Genomic DNA, 19,979 nt, shown 5'->3' with positions numbered 1-19,979 from the left:
TTAGAAGCAAAAGTGTTACCAGCCTAGCCACAGCTGTCAACAGAGTAGGTCACACAGATCAATGTTCCTTGCTGTTTGGTTGTGTCTGCAGAGGCTGTGTCTTGGAGATGTGATGATTTTATAACATGGACCTATTTGAACCACAAACTAAGACATGGCTATTAGAGCTGTAGTCAATTTAAAAGAAATGTTTCTCTTAGAGTCATAGAGGTTTACAGCATGGAAACAGGCCCTTCGACCCAACTTGTCCATGCCGCCCTTTTTTTTAAAACCCCTAAACTAGTCCCATTTGCCTGTGTTTGGCCCATATCCCTCTCTAACCATCTTACCCACGTAACTATCGAAATGCTTTTTAAAAGACAAAATTGTACCCGCCTCTACTACTACCTCTGGCAGCTTGTTCCAGACACTCACCACCCTCTGTGTGAAAAAATTGCCCCTCTGGACACTTTTGTATCTCTCCCCTCTCACCTTAAACCTATGCCCTCTAGTTTTAGACTCCCCTACCTTTGGGAAAATATATTGACTATCTAGCTGATCTGTGCCCCTCATTATTTTATAGACCTCTATAAGGTCACCCCTCAGCCTCCTACGCTCCAGAGAAAAAAAGTCCCAGTCTCTCCAGCCTCTCCTTATAACTCAATCCATCAAGTCCCGGTAGCATCCTAGCAAATCTTTTCTGCACTCTTTCTCGTTTAATAATATCCTTTCTATAATAGGGTGACCAGAATTGCACACAGTATTCCAAGTGTGGCTTCACCAATGTCTTGTACAACTTCAACAAGACATTCCAACTCCTGTATTTGATGTTCTGACCAATGAAACCAAGCATGCCAAGTGCCTTCTTCACCACTCTGTCCACCTGTGACTCCACTTTCAAGGAGCTATGAACACGTACCCCTGGATCTCTTTGTTCTGTAACTCTCCCCAACGCCCTACCATTACCTGAGTAAGTCCTGCCTTGTTCTCTTCAAAACACTTCAGGTCAATTATTGTGAATCACAGTGAAATCCAGAAACAGACCTGTGAAATCACCTCTGCCTGTGTGTATCAAACTGCACTATCGAGCAGGAAATATTCTATTTATAATATACAGTTTATTAATTTTCTTAATAAATGGGCGGCTTTGTAGTTTTTACAGCCACAGGAAAATAATCAGTTACAAGCAGGATTTTAAACTCATCTACACTTTCACTCATGAGATTTGTGTTCAAGTTCCAATCAGTGAGTAGGGAGAATCACCACCTGGCTTTACTGAAATCTATCAGAGTGTCAGACCACTTGCAGCAGGGAGAGTTGATCAGAGATTATCAGCATGGATTTATGACAAGGAGGTCGTATTTTAGTAATCCACTTGAACTTTTGATGCTGAATGGAGGATTGTCTATCACTGTCCAATGGCGCATGCTGGCTGGAACCTGTAGGTCCCGGACCAAGCTCAGCCACAGGGTTGACTAATGTGGAAGTTCAAACACAAAGCATGACCAGAGGGCACCTATGGAAAGGTACCTCAATGACAGCCAGCATCTTGAGGTGAACCCTTAATCTTGTGCTATCCATTTTTTACAGTGCACTCAGAAAGCTAAACACAGAGCATCAGTCAACGGAGCAGTGTCAGGTGGAAGCATATACAAAGGAAGAGTGAATGTAAAAACACAGTCAACCTGAATTAATAATTGCCTCTTCCCTATTACATGAGCTATGGGCCCATGGGGAGCCCCTGTTCACTGACAGTGTAATTGCTACGCATTCACAGCACCAGATCAGTCAGACAAATAAAGCTCCTTGATCAAATTTGACATTTCTTTTGCAGATATAATTATTACCCACATGCATGAAGAAAGAAAGAGCCATTCACTGGTGTACATGAATAACAGCAAGACATTAAAAGAATTTTTCCAATGACAACCTGCCGTCTGCAGCAGGCTCGGCATCAACATAAAGATTAAAAAAAGCTCCACAGTTTCCAAATCTCCCTCGCCTAGACAGCTGCTGGATGTGCTGGAAGGTGGATCTCCGGATCGATCCTTTTAAAGATTCCATGGGGATGGGCAGCCGACTGGGAAATGTGGAACTGGCTGCCGGAGGTGAGAGAGCAAACCCTGGCAATACCTTCCTCGTCTCCCTGAATCATTGCGACAACACAACCTGGATGTTTAACAGACGAATGATCTGTCTCACCATCTCTCGTGGAATAATGAACACATCAGCGACACGGTGGCAGTGGTTAGCACTGCTGCCTCACAGCATCACGGACCCGGGTTTGATTCCTGGCTTGGGTCACTATCTGTGTGGAGTCTGCACGTTCTCCCCGTGTCTGCGTAGGTTTCCTCCGAGTGCTCCAGTTTCCTTCCACAGTCCGAATGACGTGCTGGCTAGGTGCTTTGGCCATGCTAAATTCTCCCTCAGTGGCGAGACCACATTTGGAATATTGTGTGCAATTCTGGTCACCTCACTATAAGGAGGATGTGGAAGCATTGGAGAGAGTGCAGAGGAGATTTACCAGGATGCTGCCTGGTTTGGAGGGTAGGTCTTGTGAGGAAAGGTTGAGGGAGCTAGGGCTTTTCTCTTTAGAGCGGAGGATGATGAGAGGCGACTTAATAGAAGTTTATAAGATGATAAGGGGGATAGACAGAGTGGACGTTCAGAGACTATTTCCTCGGGTGGATGTAGCTGTTACTAGGGGGCATAACTATAAGGTTCATGGTGGGAGATATAGGAGGGATGTCCAAGGTAGGTTCTTTACTCAGAGAGTGGTTGGGGTGTGGAATGGACTGCCTGCTGTGATAGTGAGTCAGACACTTTAGGAACTTTCAAGCGGCTATTGGACAGGCACATGGAGCACACCAGAATGATGGGGAGTGGGATAGCTTGATCTTGGTTTCGGACAAAGCTCGGCACAACATTGAGGGCCGAAGGGCCTGTATTGTGCTGTACTGTTCCATGTCTATGTCCCCGTACAGGTGCCGGAGTGTGGCGACTACGGACTTTTCACAGTAACTTCATTGCAGTGTTAAGGTAAGCCCACTTGTGACACTAATAAATAAACTGAAACTTGAACACTTGGAAATGTTCAAGTTGCTGGACTAACCATTCACAGTCATTACACCAGGCTGTGTGAAACCCATGCATTGTGAGCCAGTAAGATTGGCACAGCCTGGACACAAAGTAAAAGTGTTTTCAAAAAGTGTTAATAGACACAGCATCAGCTGCTTTATCTGGGATTTACACATCTCCAACATTGTGACAGAAATAAATCCTTCTAATTTCCAAATCGCTGGAAGTTTGTTAACTCTGTTCTCAGGTTCTCTGTTCATAGTTTGAAATTATACATGCTGCTTTTGCCTGCATTATCCAGTTCACGCATCAGGGCATGCCACTCAATCTTTTCTCTACAAATACAAATTGAGTTTGATCATTTTGTTTTCAAAACTCTATCAAGTAATATTTCTGATCACACTTCTCCAAATCAAAGGGATCAAGTTGCACACGTCATAGAATGCTGCAAATTAATGACTTGTCAAACCCTCACACACAAACCTACTGAAATCTCAGTACCTGAATCTTCCATTAGTGAAGGGTCGACCTTCGGGGACAGGAAAGCAATGAAGAGGTTCAGGTGGTAAATTCCCAAGGCATACGTCACAATGTACCATCCCTGAATGAGAAAAAACACCAAAATTGACATCAAAAGAGATGGTGGTGGGGACAAGAGAGACGGTCCAAGTACACAAGTCATTAAAAGATCACGGACAGTACAGCAAATAATCAAAAAGACTAATGAAGTGTAGACATTAGACCCACATCTGGAGACTTGTGTTCAGTTTGGCCCATCATACCCAAGGAAGGATAAATTGGCCCTGGAAAATCTATGCTGCAATTTGTCCAAAACAATGGCTGAGCTGCAAGGATTAAATTACGATGGGAGATTACAGAAACGAAAGCCGTGTTCCCCGGAATTTAGAATGATAAGCTGTGATTTTATCAAAGCTTTCAGATATTATGGGAAACAGTTTCTTGTTATCCATCCTTTTACTGCTGATTGGGTAGTTTCGAACTCAGGGACATAGCCTAAAACACAGAGGCAGATTTTTTAAAGCGAAGTTAGGAAGCAATTCTATCTGTAAGAGTGGTCAAGGTTTGACATTCTCTTGCAGTCAATTATTAATTTAAATTGAGATTGGTAGAGCTTTGTTGACCAAAGGCATGATATGTGGAGTTAGTGGCAAAGGCAGATATGTGGAGTTAGCTCACAAATCAACCATGATCTAATTGAATGGCAGAACAGGCTCAAGGGGCCTAATGACCTAACACTGTTCTCCTGTTTTCACAGGAGGTTCAAAACAAAAGAATAGATGTTCATTTTTGACATCTTTGATCCTTCCTAAGATAAAAGCAAATTACTGCGGATGCTGGAATCTGAAACCAAAAGTGAAAATGCTGGAAAATCTCAGCAGGTCTGGCAGCATCTGTGAGGAGAGAAAAGAGCTGACGTTTCGCGTCCAGATGACCCTTTGTCAAAGCTGACAAAGATCCTAAGATAATCTGTATCCTAGACATGATCCCTGGTTCATGTTAAGGGAACTGGCCTCAAGTTGGGAAAGGATAGTTAGCCTTAGCTACGAGGGGGAACAAAATCGATCACAGCATTCCTGCGAAATGCTACCCACGAACTGCTGCTGTAGGTGGACATCCGATTAATTTGACTATGATGCTCCATATAGACACAACACCCAATGTCCAGACTTGCACTGGATTGGGAAAACACCCCTAAGAGCAAATAATATCCATCGGTGTACCTCAGAACATTATCAATTTGTTAAAGAGAAAAACAGAACGTTTGCTTTAACTGGATTTCATTAGATTTAAAACTAGCCTCTGCTAAATGACATTTGCCACATTTTCTTTTTGATAAGGATTTGCTGCTTCTCTCAAACCACAAGGCTAATTGGTTTGCTTCATTGGCTTTTCCAGCATCGGCAATACCACACTCAGTTCAGGTGGCAGTAGATACAAACTGTGGAATCTTACATCAGGCCTTGGAAACTCGGTGGCACAGTGGTTAGCGCTGCTGCCTCACAGTGCCAGGGACCCAGGTTCAATTCCGGCCTCGAGTGACTGTGTGGAGTTTGCACATTCTCCCTGTGTCTGCGTGGGTTTCCTCCGAGTGCTCCGGTTTCCTCCCACAGTCCAAAGATGTGCAAGTTAGGTTGATCAGCCATACTAAATTGCCCCTTAGTGTCAGGGGGATTAGTGAGGTAAATATGTGGGGTTACAGGGGTATGGCCTGGGTGGGATTATTGTCGGTGCAGACTCGATGGGCCAAATGGCCTCCTTCTGTACTGTAGGGATTCTATGATAAACTCATCCCATCAGTCTGGCCTGGATCTGAAGCCATTTCACGAAGGTCAGAGGGCAGTGTTCAACTGCTTTGTCCCACCACCCAACCCTTGCCACCATATCCCATCCTGAAAATATCCTCGGCAAAAATAAAAAGGTTGGTGTGGGCGTTTGTTTCTCAGTTTTCCAGTGAAACCAATGCCAGTATATGTACTGCAACAATACTTTTATGGACTTGATTGTAACAAGACTCAGTGTCCACAACAATGCACTCACCTGAAGGATATAAACTCTAATCATGTAGATTGCACCAAAGACAAATGTTACAATCCATCGCAAAATGCCATAAGGTGTGGACTTGTCTAAGAAGGACTGGTAGATCTAAAAAGAAAATATTAAAACATTTGAGCATTTATTTCTCTGCTGATTTTTCCTTTAACAGCTGAATGGATGACTCAGTCAGGAAACAGTGTTAAGATCGGGAAGGTGATGCTTTAGCTGATCTCAGCCAAAGGGCAGCTGCTGAGTTGCTACAAAGGATCTCGGGGGTCCTGGGCTGGGGAAGAGACATGATGGGAAGTTAGACAGGGATTCCCAGTGAAAGCTGCCTGTATGGATGCTGAGTAAGAACTGGGACATCTATGTTCCCCCATTCTCCCTCCATAATCCAACACCCTGCCAGCACAATAGCCACATGGACAGCACGATAGCTAATCATGGGAGTATACCCCAGTGTGAATGTCTCCTTTTTACAGGAAGGTTTTTAAAGAAACAGATTTCTCTAAACCATCAACAGCAATGAAATCAAACCTCTTACAGAATAATAGTGCACATTCATATCTGTCCAGTTTTGGCTGGGGACTTGCTAAATTCAACTCATTCTCAAAGTAAGTAAAAATAAGATTTCAGCCTTCTTCAATAATTAACTAGAATTATCCAATAAACCAGGATTTAACCTCACAGAGGTAGCAACACTCCATTGTGATTTGGGAGATTAGATTATAGCTGATTAAGCGTTATAGTGAGGATGGGAGGGAGGGAGAAGGATTCTCTCTTACCTGTCCAATCTGTGTAAAAAACCTGCTGATTGCTGACGGTTTCCCATGAATGGCATCTCCACTGCTGTCCCCTTCTGACATGCTGTTTCTAACAGAGAAACAAAATCAATGTGGAGAAGTTGGACACTTTATACTTTTCCTGAAGAGCGTAGACCATGTTATCCTGCAATTTCCTCCAACTCCCAATCCCTCCGCTTACTGCCCTCTCCCCTAACTCTACTCAATTGTGCTATCTACTATCAGTGTACCATCTTGTCCCTACAGTATGGAACTCCTTCTCTTAATCCCTTCATCATGTTACATCCTGCCCCATCTTCAAAAACCTTCTTCAAAGCTCCAGCTTCCACCACACTTCCAGCCTTCTCCCCTCACACCCTACCCCTGCTCAAGTTTGACAACTTGGGAAGCTTCTTGGTTTGTTTCAAAGGTGCTAAATAAATGCAAGCTATTGTTGTTTCATTGCCCCAAACAGATAACACTCACAATTCCAACTCCATCCCAACTCCCGCTCTTCCTGATTTAAGTTGGAGGGGTTTACGGCGTTGGACTAATAATACAGCAGCTGCAAACTCAAATCTCACCCCAGCTAGTTATGAAATCAAATGTTATAAAATCATGAGGGCAGCACTGATAAAAAACTGGGGTTGTGGAGTGAATTTAACTGCTTCATTGGTGCTCTTCATGGAAGGGAAGAGACCCTACCAAGTCCCCCAGTCTACTGTATACATCACCCATCCCAAACACTGACCCTCAGGGATGGTCAATAAATGCTGCTTTGCCACCAGTGTCCCACCTCAAAATCAAGAAAGAATACATAATATGCTGGATGTTCATCAAAAGATCAACTATAATGATGATTTTATGCACAGAAGCGACTAACATACCTGATTTAATGGAAGGTGCCTTATAACCCAAATAATGAAATCGCTTCCTTCAATAAGAGGGTTGCTATGATATGCCAAACTCAAACTTTCAGACAGGGTTGTTGCAGTAAGTCAAAGCCTTGTGTGTACTTGTTTAAACTTTTAGAGCCTGTCTTTGCACTGATCCAGCCAGAGGTACAGATTAGGGACTGCACAGAAAGCACACAAACCAGGAGATGTTTTATGCTGACAAGACCGTTTGATGTTAAGTTGCCTTGTGTCTGGGCTGAGAATTCAGGGAGAGATGACACGCCTTTCCTTTTGCCAAATGCACAATGCTGCTGAGTTATAGAATGATCCGATTTCATCAGGGAGGCTTCCTCTGAGGAAATACAATTGGAGGAATTCAGCTCAAGCAACAGGGTAGAATTGGACAAGTAAAAATTTCAGAGGGAAGAGGGGAGGGGCAGGGTGGATTGAATGTCTGCCGTGAGTTAGCACCTCAACTCTGAAGCACATGTTAAATTATTCTTCAGGGAAATGGTCCGCTCACAACATCCACATTCGCCACTAGTCAGAGCCACTTACATTTTTATTACATGGGGTTCCATTTTTGTCGGTGTTGTGGGATCACATTCCATGATCATGTCCGGTCATGATAAAAGAGCAATTGTTATTGGTGATAGAGCAAGGACATTCCCTTGTTTTCCTGAGCCTATTTTAACTGGGATTGTGTCTTTCTGAGAAAGCCACTGATAAGCAGCCAGCTGATTGGTGCAGCAGATTTGGCCAATTGAAAGGGGATTATTATTGAATAAAACATCAATGGAATATGCTTATTGTGTAAGTCCCTCCCCCCCCCCCCCCCCACCCCCAACAGGGAATAGAAATCCCTCCAATTCAGGTACTCCTGGCACCAGGGAGTGCTCCTCTCTACCCAAGCGATGTGCCCCAGCCTTTACCGCAACAAAGCCCCTACTCGAGTCAGAGACACTTTGGGCCAGATTTTCCTCACTCCTGCAGCATGTTCTGCAGCGACGAAGGCAGCCCACCATTGGCTGATGGCAAGATCTTCCAGTCCCGCCACTGTCAACGGGTTTTCCTGTTAGCCACACACGCAGCCACTGGGGAACCCCCAGCGGGAGTGTCGCTGTCACCGGGACCGGAAAATCCCACTGGCGTGACAGGTGCCACGCAGACATGGGGAGAACGTGCAGATTCCACACAGACAGTGACCCAAACCGGGAATCAAACCCGGGTTCTTGGCGCTGTGGGGCAACAGTGCTAACCACTGTGCCGCCGTGCCGCCCCAACTTAGTCTTGGTCAATACTTCCCCACCTTCCTCGGCCTTCCATTCTCCCTGTGTGTCAGCCTGGGCTCAATGGTTGGATCCTGGCATAAGTCAGAAGGCTGTGGGCTGAAGACTAATTTAAGCTGACATTCAGGCACAGCACTGAGGGATTACCACGCTGCTGGAGGAGTTGCCATCTCTCAGTTGGGACATTAAAACGAGACCCCATCTGCCTTCAACCAATACTGCTGAAAGATATTAATTGACCATTAAGCTTCTGGGGGAGTTTGCTGTGTACAAATTAGCTGCCACATTTCCTACATTAAAACTTCAAAAGTACTTCATTGCTTGTGAAGCAATTTGGGACAACATGAGGTTGTAAAAGCCGTGACATAAATGTTAAGTTTTCCCTCTCTCAGATGCTGAGAGAAAATCGAGGCAGCGTTAAAAGTTGGAAACAAAACATAACAGATGAGAGGCTCCTGAGCACTTGAGAATTAGATGCAGTAACTGAAAAAAGGGAACAGAGATACTGTACGTGTGTGCGAGAACAAAAACAGAACAGGCCAAAGGAAGGCTTGTAAGAAAGAATGTGAGCAGCATCGATGGTGCAAATCACGCAAGCATAAAACTGAGACAGCAGATCAGACACTGCGGGGTCAGGAACTTAGGTGAGAGGTAAACTGCCCTGAATCCAGGACATTCAGAAGGATAGCGAGGGGAAGGAGTTAGCTGGTGGGTTTGGGATAGGGGAAAAAAAGCCTCACCATGCCAGGCACCCAGGTTCAATTCTGGCCTCAGGTCACTGTCTGTGTGGAGCTTGCACATTCTCCCCGTGTCTGTGTGGGTTTCCTCCGAGTGCTCCAGTTTCCTCCCACAGTCCAAAGATGTGTGGGTTAGGTTGATTGGCCATGCTAAAATTGTCTCTCAGTGTCAGGGGGACTAGCAGGGTAAATACGTAGAGTCACGGGGATAGGGCCTGGGTGGGATTGTTGTCAGTGCAGGCTCGATGGGCCGAATAGCCTCCTTCTGCATTGTAGGGATTCTATGAAGTACCACAACTTTAGGATTCTGTGAAAATAAGTAGATACCCCCCAGCTGAACCTTTCCATTTCCCTGAGCAACAAGATGCTGAGGGAAAAGATAACACAAAGGGAGGAGAAAGGTCAAAAAGATCTGAACAACGTCACTTCCTGACATGTGCTTTAAAAGCAACACTGTCACTGATTTAAAAACAGAAATTCCCAACTATAAATAACACAAGGGAAAGCAGGACATACAATCAGTAAATGTGAGAAGGATTAAATGATACACAGAAGATACAAAAAAAAACGAACCAAAAGACACAGTGGCCAGAATTCTCCCGTCCTGCCTGCTATGGGAATTGTAGCGAGCGGGGGGGGGGCGGACCATGCAAAGGTCCATTGACCTCGGACGGGATTCTCTGGCTTTGAGGCGAGCACGGCCAGAAAATCCCGCTTTGTATTTCCAATTCTGATAGAGCAATTTTTTGGCAAAGCTTTCAGAAATTCAACAGGACTGTTGATAAACTCCACGGCAATGTGGCAGATGGAACATTTGCAATGAAAAACTTGTCAGCCACACAACATACATTCCCCAGTGCATAGTGTTAACTGTGATAAGCTGCTCCGCATGGGACAATTTGCAAAGTCTGGTATCACCCATACTGTTCCTAATAAGCACAGCCCCATTCAGTACGTAGCATTGGTTCTGCACAGCAAGGCCACATGAATACTGCTAAACAATTTCTAAATTATTCGATCAGAATGATAGTGGGGCCAGGAGAATTAAATTATGAGGACAGGCTGCATAGTCTAGGTTTGTGTTCCTGGAGTATAGGAGATTAAGGGATGATATCATTGAGGTGGTTAAGATGATTAAAGGATTTAACAGGGTAGATGGAGATAAACAATTCATCAGATGGCAGAGTACAGAACAAGGGGGCAGAACCTGAAATTTAGGGCTCAGCTATTTAGGGTTGTTGTCAGGAAACACTCCTTAAATCTGGAACTCTTCTCCCATCAGCACCAGGGACCCGGCGCTGATGGGATTTCGGCCTCGGGTGACTGTACGTGTGGAGTTTGCACGTTCTCCCTGTGACTGGGTTTCCTCCGGGTGCTCCGGTTTCCTCCTACAGTCCAAAGATATGTAGGTTACGGGGATAGGGTGGGGAAAAGGGCCTGGGTAAGGTACTCTGTCAGAGAGAGTCGGTGCAGACTTGATGGGCCAAATGGCCTTCTTCTGCACTGTAGTGATTCTCTGATCAGAAAGATGCTGAGGCTGGAGGGAGTCAATCGAAAATTTCAAAACGGAGCGGAATAGATTTTTCTTTGACAAGGGTTCCAGAACCAAGGCAGGTAGATGGAGTTAAGATATAGATCCCAGTCATGACTGAACTGAGTAGACGATTCTGAGGAGCTGAATGGTCTACTCGTGTTCCTATGCTCAAAATGCAAATCTACCAACTCTCTCTCACACACACACATTCATCCACGAGGGCAAATATACTATGAACGCAAACAAACTTTTCACAATATTGCAGAAGATAAACTAAAGAGGTCACTCACAGCTGGAGGCTCTATAAACCAACTCACACTGTTGAACTTTCAAAAGGGGCTCTGTTTGAATTTGGAAGATACAAAAGCTTGTCCCTTAACTCGGCTTCACATTGAGGTCAGATATTCTGACAAGTGATTTCACTCAAGTAACTCAAACATATGACAGCATTTATGGTGGAGAGAAGTGTGAAAATACAAAAGTAAAAGAAATCTCTGGTGTCAACACCATATTACTGGTACAGCTTTCTCCAGTGGTCACAGTCCAAAAACAGAAATTATTCTTCGACACACTTGCCTCAAACGTATCTGACTGTTGCTCAGCGAGCCATTTCCTCTTTAGCCATTCAATAAGATCATGGCTGATCTGGAAGTGTCTCCACTCCACTTTGCCCTCTGCCCCCATTAACCCTTGACTTCCTTGTATTTCAAAAATCTGTCTAACTCTGTCTTGAACAAATTCAATAACCCAGCCTCCACTGCTTTCTACAGACTAAATTACCTTATGAGAGAAAAAATGTCTCCTCATCTCCTTAATCAGTAGACTCCTTATTCTTAAACTGCATCCCCTGGTTCTAGTCCCTCCCGGTATCTACCCCATCACATTCCCTCAGGATCTTATGTTTCAGTAAGATCACCCCCTCGTTCTTTGAAATTCCAATGGGTATATGTCCAATCTTTCTTCATAAGGTAAGCCTCTCATCCCAGCAACGAGTCAAGCAAACCGGCTCTGTATTTCTGTATTGCTTCCAACAAATGTACAGGACGGCATTTCAGCACTCTCTGCTGCAGGGGTCACCATTGGTGGGACTGTAATATCCCAACAGAAGGAAGGGTGGAACATTTTGGCCAAATCCTGCAAACTATTCTAGATGTGGTTGACCCAAGGCCCTATACAGCTGCATTAAAATTTCCCAATTGTTATATTCCGTTCCACTTGCATAAATGACAACATTCCATTTGCCTTGGTGTTACCTGCACACAAACATTTTTGTAATTCATGTACCAGCAGACCCAGATCCCTCTGTAGCACTGAGTTCTACAATCTCTCTCCATTTAGATAATATGATGCGTTTCTATTCTTCCTGACAAAGTGAACAAGTTCACATTTCCCCACATTATATTCCATCTGTAATGTTTATACCCACTCACTTAACTATCTGTATCACTTTGCAGACTCAAACACAACACAGCATTCCCTTTGCCCCCCCCCATACTGCTATGGGGTATCTAATACCCCCACTTACCGCTGCTATGGGGTATCTAATACCCCCATGTACCGCTGCTATGGGGTGTCTAATACCCCCCATGTACTGCTGCTATGGGGTACAGCATACTTAAACAGAAGCACACTGCATTTTCATCCCAACAACTCAAGTCTTTTTACTTCTCTGATTTTCAGACCTTTTTCTCCGAGTGGTGCTGTTATTGGACTGTAATTCCACAGGCACCAGCCATCTCCAATAAACCTGTCTCTGCACAACCATTCTTGAGCCAACTTTCAGCAGGCTATTCACGGTGGCGGGTGTCACAGCTGAGGTGGGTCTGACTCCCAGGAGACAAGCACATTTCCAGCAGGGTCACCATCTCGCGATCAAGAACAGAAATCCTGGCTTCACCAAGGTGAATGTGAAGAGCAATTTACTGAGATCATCTATCCCAGAATGGGCTGGGAATTAAATCTGGGGTTTTCACACTGTTTTCTTCATAAAATACAACACATTACAGGCTGAATGTAGAACTTTGTTCTTTTATTTGTGACTTTCAGCAGGTTGCAGAGGCCACAATCTGATTATCCACTATCGGAATAGTCTGAAACTGTGCAGAGCACAATCCCAACCTGAACCTGACCATCAAGATAGTCAATCTGAATCTCCACGATCAGGATACTGTGTTAAGAGGTTACAGAGAGAGCATGGAGTTTAAAAACAAGGCATGCTGAATTTCTATACTTGGTTGGGCAACACATGTACTCTGGATAGCACTGGGCACATCAGTATAGAAAGGGTATTCGAGACACGGAAAGAGAAAAGATTCACTAAATTAAGAGAACTGAGAGTTAGAATTATGAAGAAAACCTACAGAAATTGGAGCATTTCCCCCATTGAAAATAACAAAGGTCGCTAAGAGGAGGATGTAATCAAGGTTTCCAAAAGTGTGAAAGTTACCAAATGGCAATAGATTTTCAGCAGATTGCATCAACGTTAAAACAAGGTGGACAAACGGAAGAAATATCTCCAACGTGGGGGAAATATGGAATGCATGGAATTACCACAAGGCAACAGATACAGGGGCAGAGACTATAATATCAGTTCAAGCAACTGGGTAACTAGTTGAAGAGGAACACACACAGGGAAGATAATGGCGTAGTGGTATTGTCACTGGACTAGTAATCCAGGGTAATGCTCTGGGAACCCGGGTTCGAATCCCATCATGGCAGATGATGAAATTTGAATTCAATCAAAATCTGAAATTAAGAATCTACTCATGACCATGAAACTATTGTCGTAAAAACCCATCTGGTTCGCTTAATGTACTTCAGGGAAGGAAATCTGCCGTCCTTATCTGGCCTGACCTACATGTGATTCCAAGGCCACAGCAAAGTGTTGACTCTAAAATACCCTCAGGGATAAGCAATAAATTCTGGCCCAGCCAGCGATGCCCACATCCCATGAACGAATAAAAAGAAAACACAAAAGATATGGTCAGGATTAAAGTAGGCAGCATTGGTTGAAGAGCTAGGCACAGTAGACAGAGTTCCTCCGTGCTGTAATTCCTGTGATTTTCTTGCTACAGCAGTGCATTTGGTTTATAACATGACGAAATGTGTCAATTTACATAACTATAAGCCATTACTGGATATGTGCCAATTTACCAGAGTTAAGTGGCTGTATTTTAAAATGGCAGCAAACTGTCTGTTAACGTCAAGCTTTAACTTGCTCTGTTATTTATTCTCACATTAGTGCTACTTACTGCAAGATGTACCTCAAGAGCAAGTTTAGTCCATGAATACCTCCTGTTTATTTCAATCGGGATAATTTCTAATAACAGCAAGCAATTCTTCCAACTGAGGTTAATTAAGCACAGCCTCAGATCACAGGGCCAATCCAAATGGTTCATAAATATTTTCCGATAGTTCTTAGGAAGTCAGCGCATCGAACAATACAAGTTTCTGTCCCTAAAAGCAGTTGATTTAAAATCAATTTGTCGTATCTGGGTCTAAATAGTAACCGTGAATTCAATCAAACATCACTCTTGGATACCAAACAGTGAGTTAACTGGAGTTTGTACATTCAGTAACAGTATTTTTCGCTCCTCAGCCCTCTTCCCCCCCCCACCAACCCATATAGTCTTACCCAAGCTTTATCATTGGCTAACCATTTGAATTTCTCAATATTACATTTAATTTGCTTGTGTCCTGTTCAGTTTCAACTGCGCTGGAAAACTCTGAAATTGGATCTTCCCATTCAGAAAGTCTTGCTTCCTGCTACAACTAAATATTGACCAAGTCTATTCACAGCACCTTCAGCTCTCTGAGCTTTTTAATAAACACTAAACAGCAGCACGTGCATCTTGTAAATCCCCTGGGTCCCCAGCTCTGACTCAAAACGTTGGCTCTACTCTCTCCCCACAGATGCTGTCAGACTTGCTGAGATTTTCCAGCATTTTTTTCTGTTTTTGTACTAAACAGGACCAGTCCAGAATGAATCACTGGGGGCATTCTGTTGGTCCCTGTAGCTGAAAGCAACAGGTTTGTTGCGATCAGTTATCCAACTCACAGTTCCACAACAAAATCAAAATATCACTGATATTGAATAGCAACCAGTTAGTCCCTTGCAGGTTAGTGGATGCCCAGGAGTAACTATGTGACAGCAATCTTGTTGAATTGTATACAAGGTCATAAACTGTGACAGCCAAGTTTAGCAATTCACACCCTGATACAATTACCATCAGTCAGAAGTGTGATTTCTTAATATACGTACTGACAGGTCTCTGTGGTATTGTGTTGGGAGCATGGCTGTGGATATTTAATTGTGAATATGCTTTGTCCTTTTCAGGCACAATGCCATGCAGGGGAAATGCTCTAAGCAGGTCCGGAGATCATTCATAGAAATTAACTTATCAGCCTCACCATCAATTACTGCGTTCTTTCATTGACTTCAGAAACTTGAGTGAGAAGGAGACTCTCGATACAGAACACTTACATCCTGCGGAGAGTAACTCACCTCCTGACTCCTCAAAGCCTGTCTGCCATCTATAAAGCACAAGTCAGGAGTGTGATGGAATTCTCTCCACCTGCTTGGACGAGTGCAGCTCCAAAAATGCTCAAGAAGCTCGATACCATCCAGGACAATGCAACCCACTCGATTGGCACCCCTGCCACAAACATTCACTCCCTCCACCACGATGAACACTGGCAGCAATGTGTAACGTCTACAAGATGCACTGCAGGAACTCACCAAGGTTCCTTAGGCAGCGCCTTCCAAATCCAGAACCATTCCCATCTAGAAGGACAGGGCAACAGATACATGGAAACACCACCACCTGGAGGCTCCTCTCCAAGTCATTCACCATCCTGACTTGGAAATATATTGCCATTTCTTCACCATCACCGGGTCAAAATCCTAGAACTCCCTCCTTAACAGCACTGTGGATGTACCTCCACCACCTGGACTGCAGCAATTCAAGGAGGCAGCTCACCACCACCTTCTCAAGGGCAATAAATGCTGGCCTAGCCAGCAATGCCCACATCCTGTAAATGAATAAAAGAAAATATGCTGTATACCAGGCACCTCCCACTTTACTTCATCTAACCCTATCAGCATATCCTTTTATTTCTTCTTCAAATGCTTATCTAAGTTCCCTTCATAGAAGATTGCTATTTCTTCCACATCACCATTGCCACCATCGCTACCAAATAACAAAAGTCACCAATTTCTTCAGCTGAGAAAACACCCAATCCCAGTACAAGATCCTGGCTGTCTGTGCAGGAGGACATTATAATTCAACCAGACAATGATCACTGTTGTACATGTGACCCGAACACCATAGGAACAGAGAAGCAGGAGTACACTGAGGGGCATTCAGCTCCTCAAGCTCGTTCCAACATTCAATTAGATCAGGGTTTCCTAAACTTTTCCAGCCATGGAACCCTTCTGACATCCAAAGAGAAGGAACTTTCTTCCTGTGCTAAAGGGCCAAATCACAAAAAATTATTGTTTTCACAAACGAAGACCAGCCACACTCTCACCTCTCCCATGCGCGCGCGGACACTCTCACCTCTCCCACGCGCGCGCGGGCACTCTCACCTCTCCCATGCGCGCGCGGACACTCTCACCTCTCCCACGCGGACAGTCACTCACTTATCATGGTGAATAAAATTTGAGTTTTGCGCCATTCTCCCAAAGCCAGTCTCTGATTGAACAAGCTAGAAACAGCACAAAACTCAAGTTGTATCAATCGGCCTGGCCTGTCATGGAAGCTCTGGAACGCGTCCATGGAACCCAGGGATCCACGGAACCCAGTTTGGGAACCTCTGAATTAGACCATGGCTGATCTGTACCTTAGCACCAGCCACCATGTTAGAATGACTGATAAATGGCAGTTCACAGGTAGCCTGTCTACTGAATATACTGCATCAAGAATCACTCCATCTATTTACTGTCCCTGACATAGCACTATCTGTGTTCCACTTGAGAGAGTATAGATAAAGCAATCCAATCTTATTTAGGCCTATTAAAGTTGTCCAAAATAATTACTCACTTCTTCCCAGACAGATCCCGGTGAATAATTCCATACCAATTACTTCCTTTTCCTAGTCTGCTACAACTATCTTCATTCATTAATTGCATTCACTTATCAGAGATTTCCAGCCTCAGCTAAGTCAGGTTCACTCTTGCAAGCAACTACATTCTCTTGGGATGACAAGAAAGCAGGAAAAACAGACTGTGCACTCAAACAGAGCCTCATCTTGTCCTCAGGTCGTCCCAGTGTGTTTCACATCCAATAAAACACACTGATCCAAGACAAAGCAACTGTTTGACTGGCACCATATCTGCCACATTCACTCCCTCAAACACCGACTCACAGAAGCAGCAGTGTGTGCTATCTACAACAAGCACTATAACAACTGACCAAGGCTCTTTCGACAGCACCTTCCAAACCCTCGATCTCTACCACCTAGAAGCACAAAAGCGGCAGATAGCTGGGAACACCACCACGTGGAAGGTCCCCCCCCCCCCCCAAACCACTCACTATCCTGACTTGGAAATATATCACCGCTCCTTCACAGTCGCTGGGGCAAAATCTTGGAACTCCCTTCCTCACAGCACTATGGGTACACCTACGCTATATGGACTTGTGGCTCACCACCACCTTCTCAAGGGCAATTAGGGATGGGAATAAATGCTGGTCCAGCCAGCTACACCCACACCTGGTGAAAGGAAGTAAGCAAAAGCTGCAATCCATTTCTGCACAGCAAGATCCCACAAAGAGGAAGTGACAAGGAGGGAGCAATACTGACCAGATCGTCAGGTTTCCTTTCTTTTTTCCAAACACCGCCATTGTATCTTTAAGTAACAACCTACTGCAAAGAGCAAGCAGGACTCAGAGGTCTTGAGATTTGGGACAGAGCAGGAGAAACTTTGTGTATGGGGATAGAAGGGTCGTGATTCTGTAGGATGCAAGTTAGTGACTGAAGCAGAGACTATGGCAACACTGAAGAATAGGTAATTGAAAGAAAAGGGAAATAATGGGGTAGAGGAACAGAGTGGCCAAATAGAATTAGAAATAACGTTCATGTGAAGGATGAACAGCACAGACTGACAGGATCAAACAGCCTGTTATAACTATATGTCATTATGTGGGAACTATGTAATCAGAACAGACTCTTACAACTTGAATAATCATATAATTAACTAAAATTCTTGACTTTTTATTTTCAAATCCATGGGTTTGCCTTTCACATCCGTGTCATTTCCTCCAACTCCACAACCCCCTCACCTGACCCTGGCCTTTTGTACATTCCTAATTATAACTGATCCACCATAGGTGGCCATGTCTTCAGTTGTCTGGACCCAAGCTCTGGAAATCCCTCCCTACGCCTCTCCACCTCACCCTCCTCCTCTGTGAGACTTTTTTTATTCATTCTCCCTCTTTGCCCAAGCTTTGGCTCATCTGACCTAATATCTCCTTACCTGGCTCTGTATCATACTTTGTTTTATAAAGCTGCTGTGAAGCACATTGAGGCGTTTCATTGTGTTGAAGGTATTATATAACAATTTGCTGGTTTAATCTCAGGAAAGTGGAGGCCCACTAAGTTGCTTTAGGCAGTGGGCAACAGTGTGGGATTCCTGACACTTCCTTTCAAAGCTCGTCTTGAATTACCAAGAATGATCACTGCAGTAAAAATCAGTGATCTCCTAATTGCTGTTTCTCAGTCTGTGTAGTTAGCACATTCTGAATTTCACTGTGAAATCAGTGTGTTCGAGATATGGAAATAGTTTTATGGTTTTAAACCTTTAACTATGTGCTTAACGTGTCAGTTGGTGTTAGTTCAGTCCAGATTGCTCCTGCTCACCCACAACTCAAAGTTGTTAAAAAGGCCACACCGAGACCCACCAGGAGCTCAACACCTTCAAAATGGGAAAAATAATTCAGAAAATGCTCAGTACAGATTTAACACAGTGAAACAATTTACTTTTCTCTTTCATTCTTGCTCTGCTGAAGACACTGGCTCAGACTGGATATGAGTCCAGCAAGATAAGAATTAGGAACTGTAGCCCTAAATAATCTTAACCTCTCTGGTTTAAGGAACTCTTAACTGTATTATCCCAACTGCTGCTTTGGCTAAGGTTGGATAGCTCGATGCAGACCAATGATCGAACCTGATCTCTTATCTGCGCAGTTGGGTTCTGTGGTCTATTACCAACATTCTAGATTATTTTGACGTTTGTAATAACAATATCCTAACCTCTGCAGTGACAGATCCACTATTGGTCATTAATTACCAGAGATTAAGAAATTGGCGTATATTCTAAACTGAATATCCCGTTTTTTCAAACTTAACTTCACAGAAATTGTAAGCGAGATGCAACCTGACTGGTCATTTTTGGTACTGAGGCTGGGAACCAATTGAACATTTCAAAGCTGAGATGATAGAATTCTGTTGGTCAAGCATATACAGGGTTTAAGGAACCAAGGCAAGCAGATATATTGGAGACAATCCCGAGGAGGTTCATGAAGTTGGTCCCGGGAATGGAGGAGTTTTTCTATCAGAGGAGGTTGAGCAGATTAGGCCTGTACTCTTTGGAGTTTAGAAGAATGAGAGACAACCTTGTTGAGACATATAGGATTCTGAGGAGGGTTGACAGAGTAGATGCTGAGAAGTTGTTCCCTTGTGGAAGAGTCTAGGACTAAAGGGCATAATCTCAGAGTAAGGGGTTGCCCATTTAAGACAGAGGAGGAGGAATTTCTTCTCTCAAAGGGTAGTGAATCTGGAATTCTTTACCACAGAGGGCTGTAGAGGCTGGTAGTTAAGTATGTTCAAGGCTGAGATAAACAGATTCCTAATCAGTAGGGTCAAGGAGATAAGGCAGGAAAGTGGAATTGAGGATTATCACATCAGATCTGTCATTATCTTATTGTATGGCAAAGCAAACTCGATGGGTCGAATGGCCTTCTACTTCTGCTCCTATGTCTTATGGAGTTAAGAGAAAAAAGAGCCATACTTTAACTGATATTGGAACAAGCACTAAGAGTTAAAAGGCCCACTCCTGTGCCCACGTTATCACTGGAGTACAACAACATCACTTGGGAAGTTGTGGACAACCACACAACCAGCGCAAAATC

The 19,979-nt window shown here is 44.0% G+C and overlaps 2 protein-coding genes across 10 annotated transcripts in view; one reads left to right on the top strand and one right to left on the bottom strand.

Annotated features, from left to right (window-relative positions):
* pex10 (peroxisomal biogenesis factor 10) overlaps window positions 1–16,533 on the top strand; it is a 39,982-nt gene extending 23,449 nt beyond the window's left edge. Inside the window, exons 7-8 of one of the 7 annotated variants that reach the window (XR_013500532.1) lie at window positions 1,814–2,087; window positions 12,532–12,861. Coding sequence is in view for 6 of the 7 variants with exons in the window: in XM_078238784.1 (XP_078094910.1) it covers window positions 12,532–12,668; window positions 15,188–15,287 (237 nt within the window). In the remaining variant the exon portion in view is untranslated. Of the gene's footprint in view, window positions 1–1,813; window positions 3,566–12,531; window positions 12,862–15,187 lie in introns of those variants that run through there. The other 6 variants (XM_078238784.1, XM_078238781.1, XM_078238776.1 and 3 more) reach the window with 6 other exon arrangements.
* rer1 (retention in endoplasmic reticulum sorting receptor 1) overlaps window positions 1–19,979 on the bottom strand; it is a 31,969-nt gene that overhangs the window by 10,619 nt on the left and 1,371 nt on the right. For 2 of the 3 annotated variants that reach the window (XM_078238785.1, XM_078238787.1), the window contains exons 2-4: window positions 6,399–6,486; window positions 5,617–5,721; window positions 3,559–3,658 (exon numbers count right to left, since the gene is read on the bottom strand). In XM_078238785.1, coding sequence (XP_078094911.1) covers window positions 3,559–3,658; window positions 5,617–5,721; window positions 6,399–6,479 — 286 coding nt within the window. In that variant the 5' untranslated portion in view covers window positions 6,480–6,486. The remainder of the gene's footprint in view (window positions 1–3,558; window positions 3,659–5,616; window positions 5,722–6,398; window positions 6,487–19,979) is intronic. The other variant, XM_078238788.1, reaches the window with a different exon arrangement.

The sequence above is a fragment of the Mustelus asterias genome, chromosome 22 (assembly GCF_964213995.1).
Source record: "Mustelus asterias chromosome 22, sMusAst1.hap1.1, whole genome shotgun sequence".
Classification (NCBI taxonomy): Eukaryota; Metazoa; Chordata; class Chondrichthyes; order Carcharhiniformes; family Triakidae; genus Mustelus; species Mustelus asterias.
The sequence above is the reverse complement of the archived record's forward strand: the minus strand, read 5'-3'. Positions and strand labels throughout refer to the sequence as shown.